Source organism: Anoplophora glabripennis, unplaced genomic scaffold (assembly GCF_000390285.2).
Source record: "Anoplophora glabripennis isolate ALB-LARVAE unplaced genomic scaffold, Agla_2.0 scaffold19, whole genome shotgun sequence".
Lineage (NCBI taxonomy): Eukaryota > Metazoa > Arthropoda > Insecta > Coleoptera > Cerambycidae > Anoplophora > Anoplophora glabripennis.
Window position 1 is genome coordinate 1,701,062 of NW_019416327.1, and position 18,957 is coordinate 1,720,018.

General features: G+C 31.1%; 1 protein-coding gene and 1 long non-coding RNA gene across 2 annotated transcripts in view; both read right to left on the reverse strand.

Moving 5' to 3' along the window:
* Nucleotides 1-646: 646 nt before the first annotated feature.
* LOC108915011 (tetraspanin-1) overlaps nucleotides 647-18,957 on the reverse strand; it is a 52,998-nt gene continuing 34,687 nt past the window's right edge. Inside the window, exons 4-7 of the mRNA XM_018720962.1 lie at nucleotides 16,363-16,491; nucleotides 3,440-3,514; nucleotides 3,090-3,368; nucleotides 647-1,520 (exon numbers count right to left, since the gene is read on the reverse strand). Of these exons, the coding sequence (XP_018576478.1) occupies nucleotides 1,377-1,520; nucleotides 3,090-3,368; nucleotides 3,440-3,514; nucleotides 16,363-16,491 (627 nt within the window). The 3' untranslated portion in view covers nucleotides 647-1,376. The remainder of the gene's footprint in view (nucleotides 1,521-3,089; nucleotides 3,369-3,439; nucleotides 3,515-16,362; nucleotides 16,492-18,957) is intronic.
* On the reverse strand, nucleotides 8,258-9,420 carry LOC108915022. Its single transcript, XR_001964693.1, has 2 exons — nucleotides 8,894-9,420; nucleotides 8,258-8,772 (listed from the first exon to the last, which is right to left on the reverse strand). It is a non-coding gene; the product is annotated as an uncharacterized LOC108915022 (long non-coding RNA).

Below are 18,957 nucleotides of genomic sequence, written 5' to 3' on the forward strand. Positions count from 1 at the left end.
ACCAACTTGGTGATAAAGATCGGAACTAATTTACCCGCGTCATTTAAATCCTTTCACAAATTATCATTTGTTTCTTGCAAATGTATTTGCTGAACTAATATGTCAATTAATATAAAATATGCGATGTTAAGTATTACTTGAAAGAAGCAATTTTAATTGAATCACTCATAAATTCACTATTAAACTCTTTTTACGTCTGAAGTTGGCTTCGAATCTGACGGCCATTAGTTAACAGTGACTTTAGCCTATAAAACAATTTTGTGTATACTGAATAGTTCAAATGTATCACACAGCACAGGACCGTCTTAAAGTATTTTACAATTCAAAGAGCATATAAATATTAATATTTTAAATAACATTTTGAGTTTAGTTTTAGATAGACAAAATAAGTTATAAATTATATACAGACATGCACTATTTCTTATTTACAAAATAAAAAAATATATATTTGTCCACAAAAATTTTCGTAGTCAACTTCATCAACCCAAAATCACACTTCTTCAATTTGTTTTTCAGTTAAAATTTGAAGACAATAAACATTACAAATTGAAATACTTACCGGATGAATCTTTGTAAAATGAGATCCTCTCGAGTTCAAGAAACATAGGGAAGGAGTTTTAAATTAAAATGGGTCATTATATTTATTCTTTATTTTACAAATGTGATGTATCTACATTTCTAAGTATAACAAAAATTGTACATTAAATATATTTCTGTTTGCGATTTAGTAACTAATTAAAAACACTTACAAAAACTAATGTTAACACCTTATAAGTGATCCGAACACTTCAATTTTAATCCAATCAACATCTTAGAAAATAGTACCACAACAAAGGCACAACTCTTTGTAATATTACTTATATATTTAATACCTAAAATAATACTGAGAATATATTACGATTTTAAGGATTAAAAAATATATAAAACAGACACAAACATTTCAGGATTGGTAATTCTGTGGAACCTGTAAGTTACTTACAGTCGCATAGCCGAGATTTAAATTGAATATCAGTTGCTTCAGTCCCCAGAATGTTACTATGTATTTATTCAGCAGGTACTAGGGCTAAAAGCCTTTCAGTAACATTCAGTCAACCAAATAAAAACATCCTATGTCTACACATAGAAAAACAGTGGCACATCTCTTAAACCACTAAAGTGACTGTAAATATCTTATTCTGAATAATAGCCACCTATCTAAAAATATATATATATATATACATGAGCAGTTATTAGTATAGTTCCATATAGGCTGCATTTTGTTACTATCAATTTTTATTTTAATATTACGACTAGAAATCTGAATGTTTGTATCACAGCCTAGGTGTAGGCTTCAGGTTTGATCCCATTAAGAGTTATCGCAACAGTTTAATATTCCTTTATTTACGGAAACCGTTTATAGATTTTGCTAAACAGAAAGATAAGAATATGCCGAGGATTTCGACAACCCCGAAACCAATCGCTATTCCAATTATGATGTTTAAGTTGGTCATTATCCAGTCTATTACGGCTTTGTAGCAGCCCTGAAAAAAAAATTATATGTAATTTGCTATGTTAATCTTTATTTAGATACATTCAGCAAATTTTGACTACATTAATCAATCAACAAACTACTCAACTTGTATTGGAAGATACGTTATATATAAATTGGTAAAGAAATAGGAAACACCAGAACTCATTCTAATTTATTTGTCGGGCAGTTTTGGTGATTCTTAATATTTTTTAGGCAGCAATAAGTTACATTCTACAATGTTGATCGGTGTTTGTATTTTAAATATTTAAATAGGTTTATATGTCGACGCTTTAGTACGAAAACATGCTATCTCAGATTTCTATCGGAAAACATGCTATCTCAAATTTCGGTTGGAAACATGCTATCTCAAATTAAGCTTGGAAAACATGCTAGCTCAGATCTTTAAGTAAAAACTTGCTATCTCAGTGTGACTAGAAATTTAATTTGGCACATTGAATGATTGAAACCGTGCATTTATAATAAACTTATATAATATATTTTTCAAAAAGTAAGGAATATTTATGTTCAGGTACACTGTTTATTTTATTTTTATTATTCTACATTTTTCGATTAATTTTTTTGAGTTACTGTTATAAACGACAAAATGGTTAATGAAAAAAATAGAATAATATGCAGTATGCTGCAACACGTACATTACTCGACGTAAACACTGTCACATTCTAAAGAAGTGGTTAGGAACATCTGAAAAAGAATGTTAAAAGCAAACATTGTTCTATTATATCTTTACCAATTCGTATTATATTGTGCCCTGGTTTGGTATCAAATTGATTATTATTCTAAAAGTTAATGTTTTTAAATATGACCAATAAATTTGGTAATTTATTATTAACTTGGAGCCACAAATTTGCAGTATGATAATTTCTTGATAAATTTTTTGAATACGTTATTTGTAAAAATTAAGGAATGTAATATGAAAAATACATATACAACTGATTTTAAACATACTGGTAATATTTCCAATTGTTCTTCCTTTATTTATAAGTTTGAGGGAAAATTTTAGGCAGCAAATTCTTTAGTATAAGAAATCCCAAAAGAAAAGGCACAAACTTTAAGAGAATATATGCTCGCATAAAAATAAGCAAATGAGTTTATGGGTGAACCATATGATAAAAAAAATAATAAAAAAGTTAGACAACTGTAGTTTCTCCTGTAAAATAAAAAAAATATATAAATTATTATGAAATTTACTCCAACATTAGTTCTTTTCTTCAAAAACATGTTACAGAGACACTTCAAAATGAGATTAATAAATAGGTTGATAAAACTCTACGGCACTAGTAAATAAATTGTGGAATTACTATGGAACATGTTTTTGTAAGTTGAGGTATTACTGTACCAAATTATGTAAAATTATTATTATGCATTCCTGAGATTTTAAAGAAAAAAAATTATTTCAGAAAATTTGAAGTATCAGAAACAGTACATTTCTGGGCCAAAGTCTTTTTACCTATTTTTATCTGAGGGTTCTTTTTTAAGTTTGCCCACATCCTCGAGGGATGTCCATAAACAAGCCAATTTAGAACTACCTACTTATTAACTTTGACACTAATCGCTTTACCTTCATGTAATAAGAATTAACGTCGTTCGGTGCGGTGGTGCAAGTTGGGGCTAACGGCGCTGAAGTAACGTCATCCAATACGCAGCAGGATTCCGGGACGATTTTGTTCCCCCTAGCCCAAGCGTCGTTCTTCTGGTAATCGGTATAGTTGTCGACGCCACAACAATGTAAACTAACTTGCAACGAATCCCAAGCCACAGTTATGGCGTCGCCGTTTTCCGCGGATTGGTTATACTTTACAAGTGTCGATTTCAAAATGTTCTTGGTCTCCTCTTCAGCCTGCAAAAACGCAATATAAGCGATTTTTATTAAACTAGACCTAATAATAAAAGAGAAAGAATATAGACTACCTTAGCCTTGTAGATCAATGCCAAACATCCTACTGTTATTTCCAAAATCAAAATGATCAGCAGAAGTATGCCGTACTGGAAGAAAAAAAAAATTATTAAATTACAATTTGGATTAAAATAATAAGAAAGTAGTTTTATTTAACTACAATTTACAATACAAACAGCGGTAATATGTCCAGTAACATCGACAACTATATTTATAAAATTCAGTGTCTACTTCAACTCCAGCTTTATACAGGGTGTCCCGAAATTTATGCAACAAAATTTGGTCACAGATTCTTAGGACAAATTTAGGAGACCCGTATTTCTTATTTTTGCCAAGTGGCCCCCTCTTTCGGAGTTATAGCACCCTGAAGTCCGTTCCTAAGAATAATCTTTTCTTATATCTCAGAACCCTGTTGTACAAGAATCACTAAATTTGGTACACAGGGGTTTTATGACATGTGGAATCTGATGGTGCTATGTTTTTTGGCGAGGAACCCCCTTAAGACAATTTTTCGTGACCCCCTTAACTTTGGAGCCAAAAAAATTTGGTCGCATATTTAAATTTCTTAAAAATTATCAGTCCACTAGAAAGCCATTAAATTTAGAAACTTTTTGTCTCTTGATACTTTTTTCGTAAAAGGCAATGTTTTCGAGAAAAATGTTAAAATGTGATCGAATGCATATATCGCCATTCGCCATTTTCATCAAAAACATTGCGTTTTACGAAACAAATATCAAGAGATAAAAAAGTTTCTAAATTCAATGGCTTTCTAGCTAACTAATAATTTAAAAAAAAATCAAATTTGTGACCAAATTTTTCTGGTTCCAAAGACAAGAGGGCCCACGAAAGTGTCTTAAGAGGGTTTCTCGCTAAAAAGCGTATCACTGTGAGATTCCACATGACATAAAACCCCTGTGAAATTTAGTGATTCTCGTACAACATGGTTTTGAGATATAAAAAGACTTCTTAGGGGCAGATTTCAGGGAGCTGTAACTCCGAAAGAGGGGGCAAAAAGAAAAAATACGGATCCTCTAAATTTGTTTTAAGAATCTATGACAAAATTTTGTTGCATGAATTTCGGGACACTCTGTACAAAGTTTGACACATGTTTCAAAGGAAGTATTGTATAGGGTGTAGTAACTCAACAGCATGTCAAAAAATAGAAAATATAGTACTCATTGTCCAAATTTAATATTTTTTCTATATAAATATTTATTCTTAGAACTTTTGATTTTGAGACGGTGAAGTTAAGTTAAAAAAATAACGTTAAATTTCTAAATTTTATTCTAAAAAATTATGACATGTCATTGGAAAACAAAGTTTTTTCTTAGCATCTTTTAAAGCAAGAAGTGTGTTTCAATGACATATAGTGGTATAGGGGCGACATACTATATATCTCTTGTAAAATCATTTAAAAAACGATAAAAGTTATGCAAAGCTGAAGGACCATTTATAATCAAAACAAAATTTGTTTTGAAATATTATCTAACCTTTCACAATAAGTGCAATTTTAACTAATAATTCTTAATAATTATTCAGATAATTAAAAATTCTGTTTTTATAAACCTCCAAATCAAAAAAGAGCTTCAAGGGTAAATGTTTATAAAAGATGTTTTTAAATTTGGACAAGTAAAATGCTCCTTCATTTTGTACGTTTTTTTTTTCATTTCAAAAAATGACATAGCTGGTTGTGCACAAAGATCCGAGATAAAATTAATATGTACTAACCAATGCAGTGTTATTGAGAATACAGCAGCCCGGCTTTGTTTTTGGCGAGCCTAATTTTAAAATACCCGGTAAAAGGCAAAAGGTCAAAGGTAATTATTGTCTGCATTTACATAATGCTTTGTAATACCTCTTCCTTTTCATAAATTTTATATATACCTACTAAAAGTGTATTGTTTAAATTTACGTACATGTAATTACATTTTATTCGCATTCAATATTTTACTACAATTATTTTAGTAATCAAATTTTTTATGACACACCTGATTTGTCAGCCATCAGATGACTAACCTTCAATTAAACAATTCGAAATACATACGACCATTTTTTAACATTATGTCTCATCTTACAACCCATAACAATAAAGAGAACCGGAAATGCGTAATGTGCATGAATACTATCGAGAGGCACGTGGACAGTAATTTAAATAAACTTTGGAATTTGGTTAATGACTACATTAAAAACTTTTCCCTTAAATTATATTTTTTATAATTACTGATTATATTTATATTAACGTTTACGTTTCTGACAAATATAATGTAGGCCTCTATCAGAAGATCTGGCTCCGCGCCAAGTTAATTTCAGTTCTTCTTATTGGTTCTAAGACCATAACGAAGATGCCAACAGTGGAAGGGCGAAAGATTTGGAAACATTGAATGTGACCAGTTAAGTAGGTCGCTACGGAACGTCTTAGATCTTAGAGAATCATCATTGTCTGAGGTGGAATTATGTTCATAACAACAAAATCAAGGAGTTTTGATAGCGGGGAGGCCCCCATATAACCTAATCCGAGAACAACAAACGCAGGTCAAAGATTCCTAGCTATGGTCGATGAAAGGCAATGCAATTTGTAAAAAGCGAAGAAACATGGTAGGTACTTTAAAAGTGTACACATAATCAAGCGAACATTTGTTTTCTACCAAAGTCATTAAACGACAGGAATTAATAATGGTATATTTATTATACACAAAATAAGCAATGTAAAATACATAAATATAATTTACAGGTACATAAATAGTTTAATAACATTGTTATAAGAATGCTTATAGAAAGTATTTGTCTTGTTTTTTGATGTGGTCAGTCTTCCTGTTCCGTGTTAATAAGCTTTTGGATATTCTTTAAAAACATGCAGCTTGGCCTCAACTGTCTCAGTATTATCTGTAAACTTCTGGCCCTGAAAATGCCTTTTGAAGGGTCGCAACAATGACAGTTTAATGGCGCTAAGTTCGGGCAATAAGATGGATATTGGACATTATTAACAGTTTAAATTTCCTATATTTAGTGTACAAGCAAAATGGAAGATTTTTGAGTGCACTTCTGGATGTTACAATTTTGTCACATTTTCTTTATTAGCCATAATTTCACATTTTTCTTACGTTAGAGGCGTATCGATATAAGTCCAAACAATAATCTAATCAGTGTAACTTTTCCAAAGGAGTTGAAAATTTTGCGTTTTTTCAGCACAATGACGAAATTAAATGTAAGTAGTTGAATTTTTCCACTTCAATTATTGCTGATTACCTTCTGATATTTTGTATTGATGTACCTCTGATTCGTTTTAAGTTTGAAGGAATATTGGAAGTCCATCCAATATTTCTCACCAATAAACTGGTTTGAAAAGGGTGATCGCGAGTTTGTAGACAGTGATAGGTGTGGTAGGCGTGTTACAAGCAGAATTAAAGCGAAAAATAAGACAAATAATTTCTGTAAGCGCTATTATAACAATATTATTAAAATATTTACGTTATTTTCAGATGCTTTGCATATAGTTAAATATTTTAGACTTTATAGTTTTATTTAAGGGTTGCAATTAAGTACATATCAGGACTCCAAGGAAAATTTACCAAAAATACATACTACCAAAAGACTATTCTCCGAATATAGACGTGTTTGATAAGATATTATTAGTAACTGTATAAACATTGTATATTTTTTGTACGTATGTTGGTACTAATAATAGACGGTTAAATTATTAAATAGTTTTAAAAATTATTTTTTTATGCTGATCGCACACATTTTTACTTTATTTCATAAAAATGATTTCAAACATCCCAGAATCGAAAAGTTTTTTAATTTCGCAAGTTCTTGCAAATCTGGGGACCATTTCAAACAGCCTCGAATACCAAAGTAGTAGGATTTCGCTTCCTTGATTGGTAATGTTGGATTGGCAATACGAATATCGCTAACGAGCATTAGCTGTAGAGTCCTTGTTTTGATGCGGATGTTGTTTCGGATTCTAACTTGTTATCAACCGTTTATTGTCGTGGTTTCAAAGTTGACTTATAAACATGTTGAAAGTGGAACAATAGCAAAGGCTTCATCACCGCACTAATTTGTTGCAGGATTAGGTTGTTCAATATGTCTGATTTAGGCTGTGTTCAGCGAATGGTTGTAGTCAAACAATTCGCTGAACGGTTTTTAGTAACTGTATTAAAATCTGCATAATATTCCCAATCAGCTGATTGGGCTGACCAACGATATTTGTTCGCTGCATGACTTTGACCGGTTCACCGGTCCGATCATTCGCTGAACACAGCATTAAAAAAATAATTCCCCACCCAGGCGCTCAAAAAGGAAAAAATCGACATGATATGCTTGTCAAGTTAGGTTATATCAGTTTATTACTTAACCTGATAACCTCAGAGTAATAAGTAAAGGGGAGGCCGCATTCCCTATTTCAGTACACAATGTAAACATGTAACCTCAACCTATTGTATGTTGATAAACAAATGATACATAAGTAAACACAATGGTCCCTGGTACAGTGGCGTACCGAGTTTAGGTTTAAAATCTATCATAATATAAGGAAACCATAAAAATTACACTTAATTGAATAAAATCAGAAGTGCTCGATTATTTAAGCTTTCATGTGTAATAAATAGACAATAAATAGGAAAAAGTTAATGGTTCCTTCAAAATCTATAATTAATATTTTAAAAACATTTCCAGAACAAAAGAGTGACTAAAGAAAACTCCTCGATTGAAACTATCATTATACTATAGCTATAGCAATGTCATTGCCTACTATTAATTCTATTATTTCATAGTAGTTCTCGATTACTGGAAGAACATTTATTAAAATAAATAATTTAAATAAAACTACAGGAAAAGGAGCAAAAATATATTTAATTAAAATCTGCTGGAATATAAACAATGCAAAGAAAACAAAACATATTTGTACTAAAAGTAACGGAAAAATGAATTTACATTGAACAACATTTAATCGTGTGGGAAAATAAGCATGTTTTAAATGTACGCAACAAAAATAAGCTGAATTTTGAGCTCATAATTTTGACAGCTCGTCTCTTATGGAACAGGGACATGTGATTGAAGATGTTTTATAGCAACATCTATAAAATTTCCTTCACTGGCAATTTCTCGAAGAGGGAACCTTTGAGATGGCACAACCATTTCATCAACACTGTGCTAAAACGTATTACCTTCCAAATGTTGTATTAATAGGCACAGTTCCATGTGTGAGACATCGTTTTCCAGTTACTGTTACCTTAATATCTGTGGCACGGAAATGCTTCGACAGACATAATTATCCTTTGAAAAATCATATTCAGATATGGCGAAATTTTCTAGCCACACTGCTCGTATCGCAGGATCTTATGGTATTCTACAAATAAACACAGAGCTAGTGTCAGTATCAAAATACAAACATAATAAATTAGCAAATAAAATACTTAGGACACCTTACACCCTTGTAAGAACGCCCATGGAAACAATGTCAAACTTACTTGTGAAAAGAAGTAGCACATATTTGGCTCTTTTCCTGTAATTGTCGGCATTTTATACGCCGCTTTGGCATTTTTATTGAAATTAGATAAAAAAACAGTTTAAAAAGACACAAAACACTGAACTCGGCTAATATCTATTTCACAACAATAGACTGTAATAATGGCGTCCCCTTTAGAACCGTTTACTACCAGGCAATGATGCCACTTACGACGTTTGTATTGCTAGGAATTTCAATAATGTATTTTTTTTCAGATATTCAAAATCTATAGTTATAAAACAAGTTGCAAGAAAATAGTGTCGTAGTCTTATGCATATTACAATGTAACTAATTTGTAAGTCGAGGTCAAGAATGAGGTAGATCCTTGTACGATAATCAATTAAAATGACCGCTGTACCTAGCTATAAAGATAAAAATGTAACATTGGCATCAATGTCAAGGACATCACAAAGTACCAATGTTTGTAAATACACATATGTCAACACTTCACTATCGAATGTAAATAAAGGCGTCCCCTTTATTTATTAGTCTGAGCTGATAACCCCCAAATATTCATACTTTCAATAATAGTCCAGTCGGCAGAGGCCGAAAAGTTACTGTTGGTGGCATTTCCTTGATAACTCAGAAATAACTACACAGGAATACTTTAAATGATGAGTACAATAACAGGCTAATTTGCTGACAAAGTATTTTATCAGGAAAAAAAGTCATTAACAATTTAATCGTGAAAAAATTTTTTTTTAGTAGTTTTCTTTAAATAACTCAGCGGGATGACTTTGTACGAAAAAATGCTTAGAACATGATTTTGTTCGTAATAAAAATAGCTACAAAATGGCGGTGGTCCGATTACGTAATTTGCAATAACAAAGCCATGAGATTGAAAAAACGGTATAAAACGTCAATTTTTTAAAGTTGCTGTAAAAATGTCAATTATAAACAAAAACTGATTAAACTATCGAAAACTATAGTTCAATATATGTACAATAATGACGCTAAAGCCGAAAATTAGGAGAGCAAAACTTTTTGTTCTACAAGGTTTTATACATCCATCGGCATCTGAAACTCGAAACATTGCTTTTGTTTGAAGTTTTGCCGACACTTGAAATTTGGTATACACATAGTGTAAATATGCAGAAACCAAAAGCAATTTGCAAAATTCAATTATCTTCATTTTTGCAGCTTTGGTAAGGTTTTATACGTCACCCTAGTTTTATACGTCACGGTTATTTTAATTTTTGGAAAAATATATATGTATATTTATAAAATATTCCATCACGGTAGATTAACCAACACAATTACCTATAATTTAAAAAACAATAATTTTCATCGTTTAGATCCTAAGCTAAAATTAACATTGTGCGCCTGTTAGCCGTTAGTCGTACATTATTCAGCATATCAACATAAAACAAAATCGTACGTGTGGGGTAAACCTTTAACTTTTAATTTTCGAGAGCGAACTCCGCTCTTCGGCGCTTGTAGATATACTATTAGAAATATGCAACAGTAAATTTAAATAATTGTTTATTTAAAGTTAAAGGTTTACCCCACACGTACGTTTTTGTTTTATGTTGATATATTGAATAATGTACGAGTATGGCTAACGGGCGTAAAATGTTAAGTAGCTTAGGATCTGAACGATGAAAATATATATTTTTTTAAATTGTAGGTAATTGTGCTGGTTAATCTACCATAATTTTATAAATATACATAAATATACGTCCAAAAATTAAAAAAAGGGCGACGTATAAAACTAGGTTGACGTATAAAACCTTACCAAAACTGCAAAAATCAAGATACTTGAATTTTGCAAATTGCTTTTGGTTTTTGCATATTTACACTATGTGTGTACCAAATTTCAAGTGTCAGCAAAGCTTCGAACAAATTTGGCAAAGTTTCGAGTGTCAGATGCCGATGAATGTATAACACCTTATAAAACAAAAAGCTTTGCTCTCCTGATTTTCGGCTTTAGCGTCATTATTGTATATATATTGAAATATAGTTTTCGAAAGTTTTATCACTTTTTGTTTATAATTGACATTTTTAAAGCAACTTTAAAAAATTGACGTTTTATACCGTTTTTTCAAGCTTACAGCTTTGTTATTACAAATTTCGTAATCGGACCACCGCCTTTTGTACCTATTTTTATTACGAACAAAATCATGTCCTAAGCATTTTTTCGTACAAAGTCATACCGCTGTTATTCAAAAAAAAAACTACTAAAACAAAAATTTTTCACTATTAAATTGTTAATAATTTTTTTTCCTGATAAAATACTTTGTCAGCAAATTAGCCTGTTATTGTACTCATCATTTAAAGTAGGCCTGTGTAGTTACTTCCGGGTTATCAAGGTTTGACACAAGCCGAACCTCTACCAACTAGACTATAAATTTTTCATTTTAAATTGAATTTTGAATTGTCATCTTATGTAAATGATGTTGTTCGCACCTAAGGAGTTTAAGTCTATTATATTTTTGGCAAAAAACTTTCCCTTTAAATGAAGTTTTTACTCCCTTTCTACTCTTATATTCCATCCTTTTCGTTAAACACTGATGCATGTTTCGGAAAAGTTCTTGATTCTCAAAAGTTCTCGATTCTTTAAAATTTCTGACTGTTTATCAGCAATTGTTTGTTGGTGTTACTACATTCACTTAGAAATGCACAATTTTTATATTATTACTTAACGATTTTTCATTGCATTTTCTGGCAGTAAGTACCGCTCAACATGTTGCAAATATTTTAGCCTCCAGCTCGTCGAAATGCCGCTGGAGAGTTTTGGCAAAAGAAATTTAATATTCATCCAGCCCAGCCCTGCTAATCTGAAATTGTAAACGGTTAACCTCCAAAACTTTGTTACCGGCAACATCCGCGCCTGGCGCCTGCGGGCATTATTAAAATTTCAGCAATTACGATTACAAAGGATCGACGAAGGTTCGCGGTCCGCGGTAGAATACGTACTTCGTTAATCTGACGACTGATTAATTGCTCACTTGCTCTAACAGGCTTCGGGCCGCCTCATTTGAACCCGCAGCTGCTCTCTGGGGCCGGCATACACTCGAGGGCGTAATTGCACTTAATTTGAAATTTGCGCAACCGTCCCAGATATCAGTCAGTTTTAATTTTAATATACAAGATGCCCGTGGAAGGGCAGAAATGATACCAATTAAACTTTAGCCCGATTGACACCTGCTAAAAATGGGGTGTTTTTCAATTTTTTAACTAAGTACATTACAAACTGAAAAATAGGTTAAAAAATATGATTTTATAGAATCACATAGATCACAAAAATTTAGATTTTCTACAACCCAGGCATTCAGTCAGTCAGTTCAGCCAGGCCCCTTTTGGATGGGAGCAAAGGAAGCAATAGCCTAGCTCATAGAAGTCCGGTATAGTTGTTACGATGTCAATTGTAACCTGTAAATCTTAAAGCACAGGACCGTATGCACTTCTGAAATTTTTTCTTATGCTTTGACAATGATGTGTCTCGTAATTTATATTCGAATAGCAACTCGGCGAGTCCGTATTGGTAAACTAGTTCGCCTGATGTAGAATTGACGGCGGCGCGCTGATCATCAAAGCAAACCTATATTGGTCCACTAGGTCGTAAATAATTTATTTGTATGGTGTTTTTTTACGGGTTCGATTAGCTTTGCCGCTTTGCCAGTGCCGTGCAGAGCATTGCTTGACGGGATATTTTGTTGGTATAGTACGTATTATTATTTATTAGTTGATATTATTATTTGTTCATATCGTAACCAGTAAAGGGTAACAGTTATTAAAATAAATGTTATATGTAACTATCTAGTAATTTGGCGTGGCTCTCTGGAGACTCTTTGAAGCGGAGGATCATGAAATAACTCGGGAAAATCCCCAAATAGTGGAACCGAAACAAGTATCGAAACAAACTCAGAGTTTAAAAATAAATATTTACACGTAAAAAGTCAACGTATTATATTAAATATATATGAATGTTTGAAAATTGAAAATAGTGAACAATGTGATAAAAAAGTTAGGAAACGGATTAACGGATTAACTAAGATATCCAAAAAGGCCAATTTATCGAGTAATTAAAGGATTGATCATGGTACAAAGAGGAAACGGAAAAATACAAAATTAAAGAAAATTGACGATTTTACCAGATGTAATGCGGCGCACAATTTATAATATGTATAAAGAAAATAAAGTTCCTACTTTAAACATGATTCGAGATAAATTAAGCGATTACCCTGATTATAATTATAAATCTTTAGATATTTTACGACATGCTTTATTACAATGCGGCTTTAAACATAAAAAACATCGTATGGTAATTATTTGGTAATATAGCTCGGAATATAGTATATCTAGACGACAGGGCTAAATTTTTCTGGACTTCTATAGATTCCGTAGAGTTTATGAGTTAAATGTTTTTATGCGGTTCCAATTGAGATAGTAACAACTTATAATAGTGAAGTACAGTAGATACCTTTGGCAATACCAAATCATATGTCAAAGGTCTAACTAAATCTAAATAGTACGTTTTGTTATTACCTCACTATGTATTACATTTTGATATTCTTATTTTCCCCACTTGCAATCAAGGTTAACGACGCACATGCTTTCAGTCAATGTGATGTAAATGAAAAATTTATTTGTCACCACTATAATTTCTATTCTAAATTAAAAAATATATTCCTAATAAAGTAACATTTCCATTTTCTTTGAGGTTGAAGGAAACTATCCCATTGCAAGTGTGTTTAAATTAAAAAAGAACTATCGAAAAAACGAGTTGTCTTTGGTTAAGATTCATTTTAAGCTGTAAAGATAACAGACTATAAAAGCCAGTAAATACTTATTATAACTGTTACGTAAAAGTAAATTCTTGATTTCATACGCGTGATCTTTTACTAGTAATAATTGGTAAAATCCAGCGGCAGGCAGCTGGTGAAAATTGATATGGTCACATTTTCATAAATAATCATGGAGCCCGTACGGATTTTTAAAAGATGGTTTCTAAGCTTGCAAAGAAAACTCGAATAAAATTTGCGAAATAAGAAGTTAAAATACTCATACAGTTTATTGCAACTAATCACTGTAATAGGTTTCGATTACTGATATTTGAGGAAAATAACGAATTTATTAAGTAAGGAATGCAAATTACTTTCTATTAAGCCAAAATTTCAAATAATTTGTCTGGGTCCTGCTTCACTCTGCAGGGGTTTTAAATAGTCTTTATTCGGCTACAACTTTCTCGTATAGTATTTCGTTTATTTTATAATTAAACAATTATTTCTTTACATCATACCTAGTTAATTGTTGTGGAGGTTTTACTTTATGTATAAATATTTCAGTACCATTGTCAGTAGTAAGGGAAATATCAGTTTTTGAAATGTTTTACGATAACTGAAGTATTCATTAGTCTTTTTTGAATGCAAAATTACACAGTTCCACAAAAAAGTCTTGTGCGAATGACCAGAATGCATTATTCCCATATATTTTGAGTCGTTGAATTCGAATCCAATGTCAGAATTGTCCCAGCAAATCTCCAAAATTTTTTAATATAAAGAAAGCTTAAAAAATTCACAAAATCGACAAATAATGCAAGCCTTTCTGTTCGTTTGGGCGCCAAGAAATTTTCGCGCCAGGTGTTGAGGTCTTTGAGATGGGTTGCACTGAATTCATGGGAATAGTATATTTTTGCAATATTTGTAAACTCTTCTATTCTAAAATTAGAGAATATTAGCGCTTTTAAACTATTTTTTCAGGTTGAAGCATTCTGGTGATATGCTGGGACAATTCTGATGTCGGATTTGGATGCAGTGGGTCAAAAAGTCAAAATACACGCGACTACAATGGTTAGACCACGATTTTGAGTCGCTGTTAAATCATACCTGGATCATAGAAGCTAATTTATGGGGATTTTTAAGCTTGTTTTAAGATTAGGAAGGATTTGTGATCTTATGGACCAAATCTGAATTCGGATTCGCGTTCAGCGTCAAGATACATGGGAATATAAAGATCTGACCACTAGTTTCAGCCGCTGATAAATCATACCTGGATTTAAAATGCTGATTTGTCGATTTTGTGGGTTTTTAGCATTTTTTGATAGAAAATTCTGATGCACTTCTAATATCGGATTCGAATTCCACGGCAATTTGCAAAAGACTTTTTTTGTGGAGATGTGTTATTAATACATCTTTATCTAAACTGAGAACGGTATTTTACATTAAATTAGCTACATTTTACAAAGTACGAGTAATTAGTATAAGGTTATAAATACATATTAAATAATTTTATATACCTAAAGTTTATGAAAGTGATATTATGTAACAATTTTAATAATTCTTTAATGTAATGTAGTAATAAGTATATTTACATTTATATACCAGTCTCTTAGATTGTCCTACCTACTTAAGAAAAAATATATATTTATATGATTGATATAACAGCTAAACTATTACGGTTGCAGTAGGCTTGCCATATACATAAATTGTTTTAATAGAATGCGTTCATGACATTTTTGATCACTTGGTGTAATATTGAATCAAGGTCTACAATGCAATGTGCTGTCAGGTAAATAATATTTCCACGTTACTGTTTAACATTTTGAATAAACAATTATTTCAATTTCAGTATCTGAAAAAAATCACCATTCTAATTATGAAGATTACTGAGGAGTGTAACAATCACACAATGTATACGATTTTGCACTAAATCCAGACGTAGTAAGCGTACTAAGAAATATTGTTTGCTTCATTATTTAAGGTTATATAAAATTTGTCATAGTTCACAAAAGACCAGAAAAATAAATAAACCATTCTCAGAAAACCAAATATTTATTTTCATTAGTGAATCGTGAATCAACCCCCCAGTTATTTAATTGCAAATTATACGTTTAACAATTGTTGTCATTAAATTAATCTGTTTAAGGTCAATGTTCAATCCAAGAAGTCTGTTATAAATTCTAGGGCACTATATTATATTGGCTGACTTCAACTTGCATATGAAATTAATATTTTTTTTTTTTTTGTAAAAGTTTACACGGCTCATATTTTATAATACTGAACTGAATTTATCGGCATTATTCGTAACACTTACACAAATATTTCGATTTGAATTTAAAATACTTAAAAGGAAGTACGATCTATATTATATTTTTGAAATGCAGAACAATGCAACGATTACAACATAGTTGTTTTAAGAACATACCGAAATATTACAAAAAATCAGATTGTCTATTTTAACCATCATATAGCGACGTTATTTTATAACCAAGTTATGTCGGATGTGACAAATTAACTGGTTCAATAAATTGTTGCCAATTTAAACATATAGTATGGGTGTAGAGATCTCTGATGAGCCTTATTGCTTAACAGTCGGTTTCATAATTATTACAGCGTTGAATTTCCAGAAACCAACCGAAGATAAATATAATGAATCTGTATTAGAACTAAAAAAAGAATACGCAACTGAAAAATTCAGCTTCAAACTTACCGTTGTTAGCATACATTGAGATTCCCTCAGAGCTCCACAATATCCTAAGAAGCTCACTAGAAACATAAGAGCCCCTATTGCTATTAGAATATACGAGACTTGTTCTATAACTCCTGGTTTGGTGAAATTCTGAAACAAAAAAAAATAATAATAATTAAAAAATATTAAAATCAAATCATGCAATCAAAGAACATTGTTTGACTTCTTTTGATAGGATTTTAGATTTTTTTTTAGTTTGGTGAAATTCTGAAACAAAAAAAAATAATAATAATTAAAAAATATTAAAATCAAATCATGCAATCAAAGAACATTGTTTGACTTCTTTTGATAGGATTTTTGATTTTTTTTTATTTGAATTGGCTTTGAAATAAATTAAAAATTCAATACCTAACAATAAAATATTTAGTATTTAAAAAATACATTTAGTAAAGACGGAAAATATTGGTTATGTCAGAAACAATCCACATTAACTTTTTATTGTATATAACATTTTTATTGTATATAACATTTTTATTGTATATAACATTTATTGTCGTTTCAAAACATTTTATAAATGTTTTATACAGGGTGGTCACAAATTTCACCGACAATGTTTGACTGCAAATTCACGACGATAAATAAATACGATCTACGATATCTTTGTTCGGTACTATCAACTGGATTAATAAAGCATAGAAATATTCTCGATACGCACTGAGTTCAAAGTGCAAGTACGTCTAAAACGCTGATAGTTTTTGGGATTCCCATCTATTTTCTAACATAACAATAGCCTTACAAATAACCAAGACACAAATATTAAAGAGTTGTTCATGTATATTAGTAAATTTGCGAGAGTGATTGTTATAGATTTGTCAATTTATTTAATAAAAAGCAGGAAATTTTAAGTCTACGTAGTAACTATACAAGTTAACAAATAGAGGTCAATTGCCGCATTGTTGCATTTGACCCTGTTTGCTTCATTATCTGTATTTTGCTTCTTGTTTCTTAGAAGCCATTAAATTTTTATCAAAGCAAATAAATTTATGAACTATGTTTTCAGAAAAATTACTCCCCAAGTAGCAAATAAACCACAGTACAGTCCGTACGATATTTGTTGAGATAAAATTCCAAGAAAACCCCTGCGTCACTTCCTTGGAATTAACCGCATTTGACTCCCTAGGTACAAAGTCATTGGTGGCATGGCATCTGTGGTTTGCAGTTACGAAGGCATGTTTCTTCGTAAGTGTATAGTCTTGTACATTTTCAATGTAATTTCTACGTAAAATTAATCAATGGAGGTGAAAAATAAAGTAATTTAATTCCCAATTGAAGAATATCGTGTTTAACGTGTATAATTATTTTAAGACAATTTTTCCAAATTCCTTTTTTTTGTACCAGTGTTTATAATTTATATCCTCAAGTTTATTTATGATTTGTACTCTACTGTACTGAAAAATAAATAAAAACACATTTTAATCCAATAAATCTACTTTATATATTTATTATAATATTCTGAAAATAACAGGGAACATTTCCAGGCCGCGGTAAATTGTTACAGTAGTTTCTATAGCAGAACTTTACTGGCTTATTCTTTTCTTGGAATTTTATCTCAACAAATATTGTAAGGACTGTATCTAATATGATTTTAGTATTAATAAAATAACATTTTATCGCCGTAAATTAAAATTTATTATCCCACGACAAGTTTTTTCTTCATTATGTATTGAAAAACGGAAAGATATATTAACCTTCTTTGTCTAGGTTTACACTTAATCCACATTCCATATGTATTTCAGAAAGTTCAATTAATTCAAAATATGCAAATTGTACTTCAATTTGTAGTTTCAGTTTCAAGTCGTTTGTATTTAATAAAATACATATAAAATTTATTTCATAAGTTGTCATGTAAGCTGAAGTTTAATAGCAACAAAGAATTTATAGTAAAACTGTCCTTTCGAAAATGTTTAATATTAAATTTTTCCTTTACAATATTTAAATAATTTTACAAGGTCTAGCGTAAAAATAGATATACATAAGTCAATTCTGAAGAAAATTAAGAACCCCTTGTAGTTTCACTCTGTACATATTTCCACCACCTACTCCCAGAATTATAAAATAACTGAAAACGTCGAAAACACTACAACTACCCCTACACTGTACACCCTTATCTACATATCAAGACTTTACCATGTCATTCTTACAAATGTTTCCTTTTTTTTACCTCTGGAAATAATTTATTGATGTGCCTTTCCTACATAGAAATTCACTCTCTACCTTACGAAAATACTCTTGGAAAATTTAGTTTTCTTCATAGTTTTTAGAAAATGGCCAAAATGTAGAGGTTCACCTTTTCCTCTTCATTGCCATACCCGAAATCGTCGAATGCCTGAACTACTTCCATTCGACGTAGAATGATCCAACCTACACAACGACACTAAAATCACTCCGATCGAACCAACATTACGCCCAGCAGTCGCGACCGAATATTTGTTACACCTCGAAAGTTTATGTATCCATCTTTTACACTGTTAAATTATACAGGGTCGGAAAGTCCCCATGGTTCATCGGCCGTTACGTGAGAGCGATAAAGTAAGTCATATAAATCCGTGTGATAGA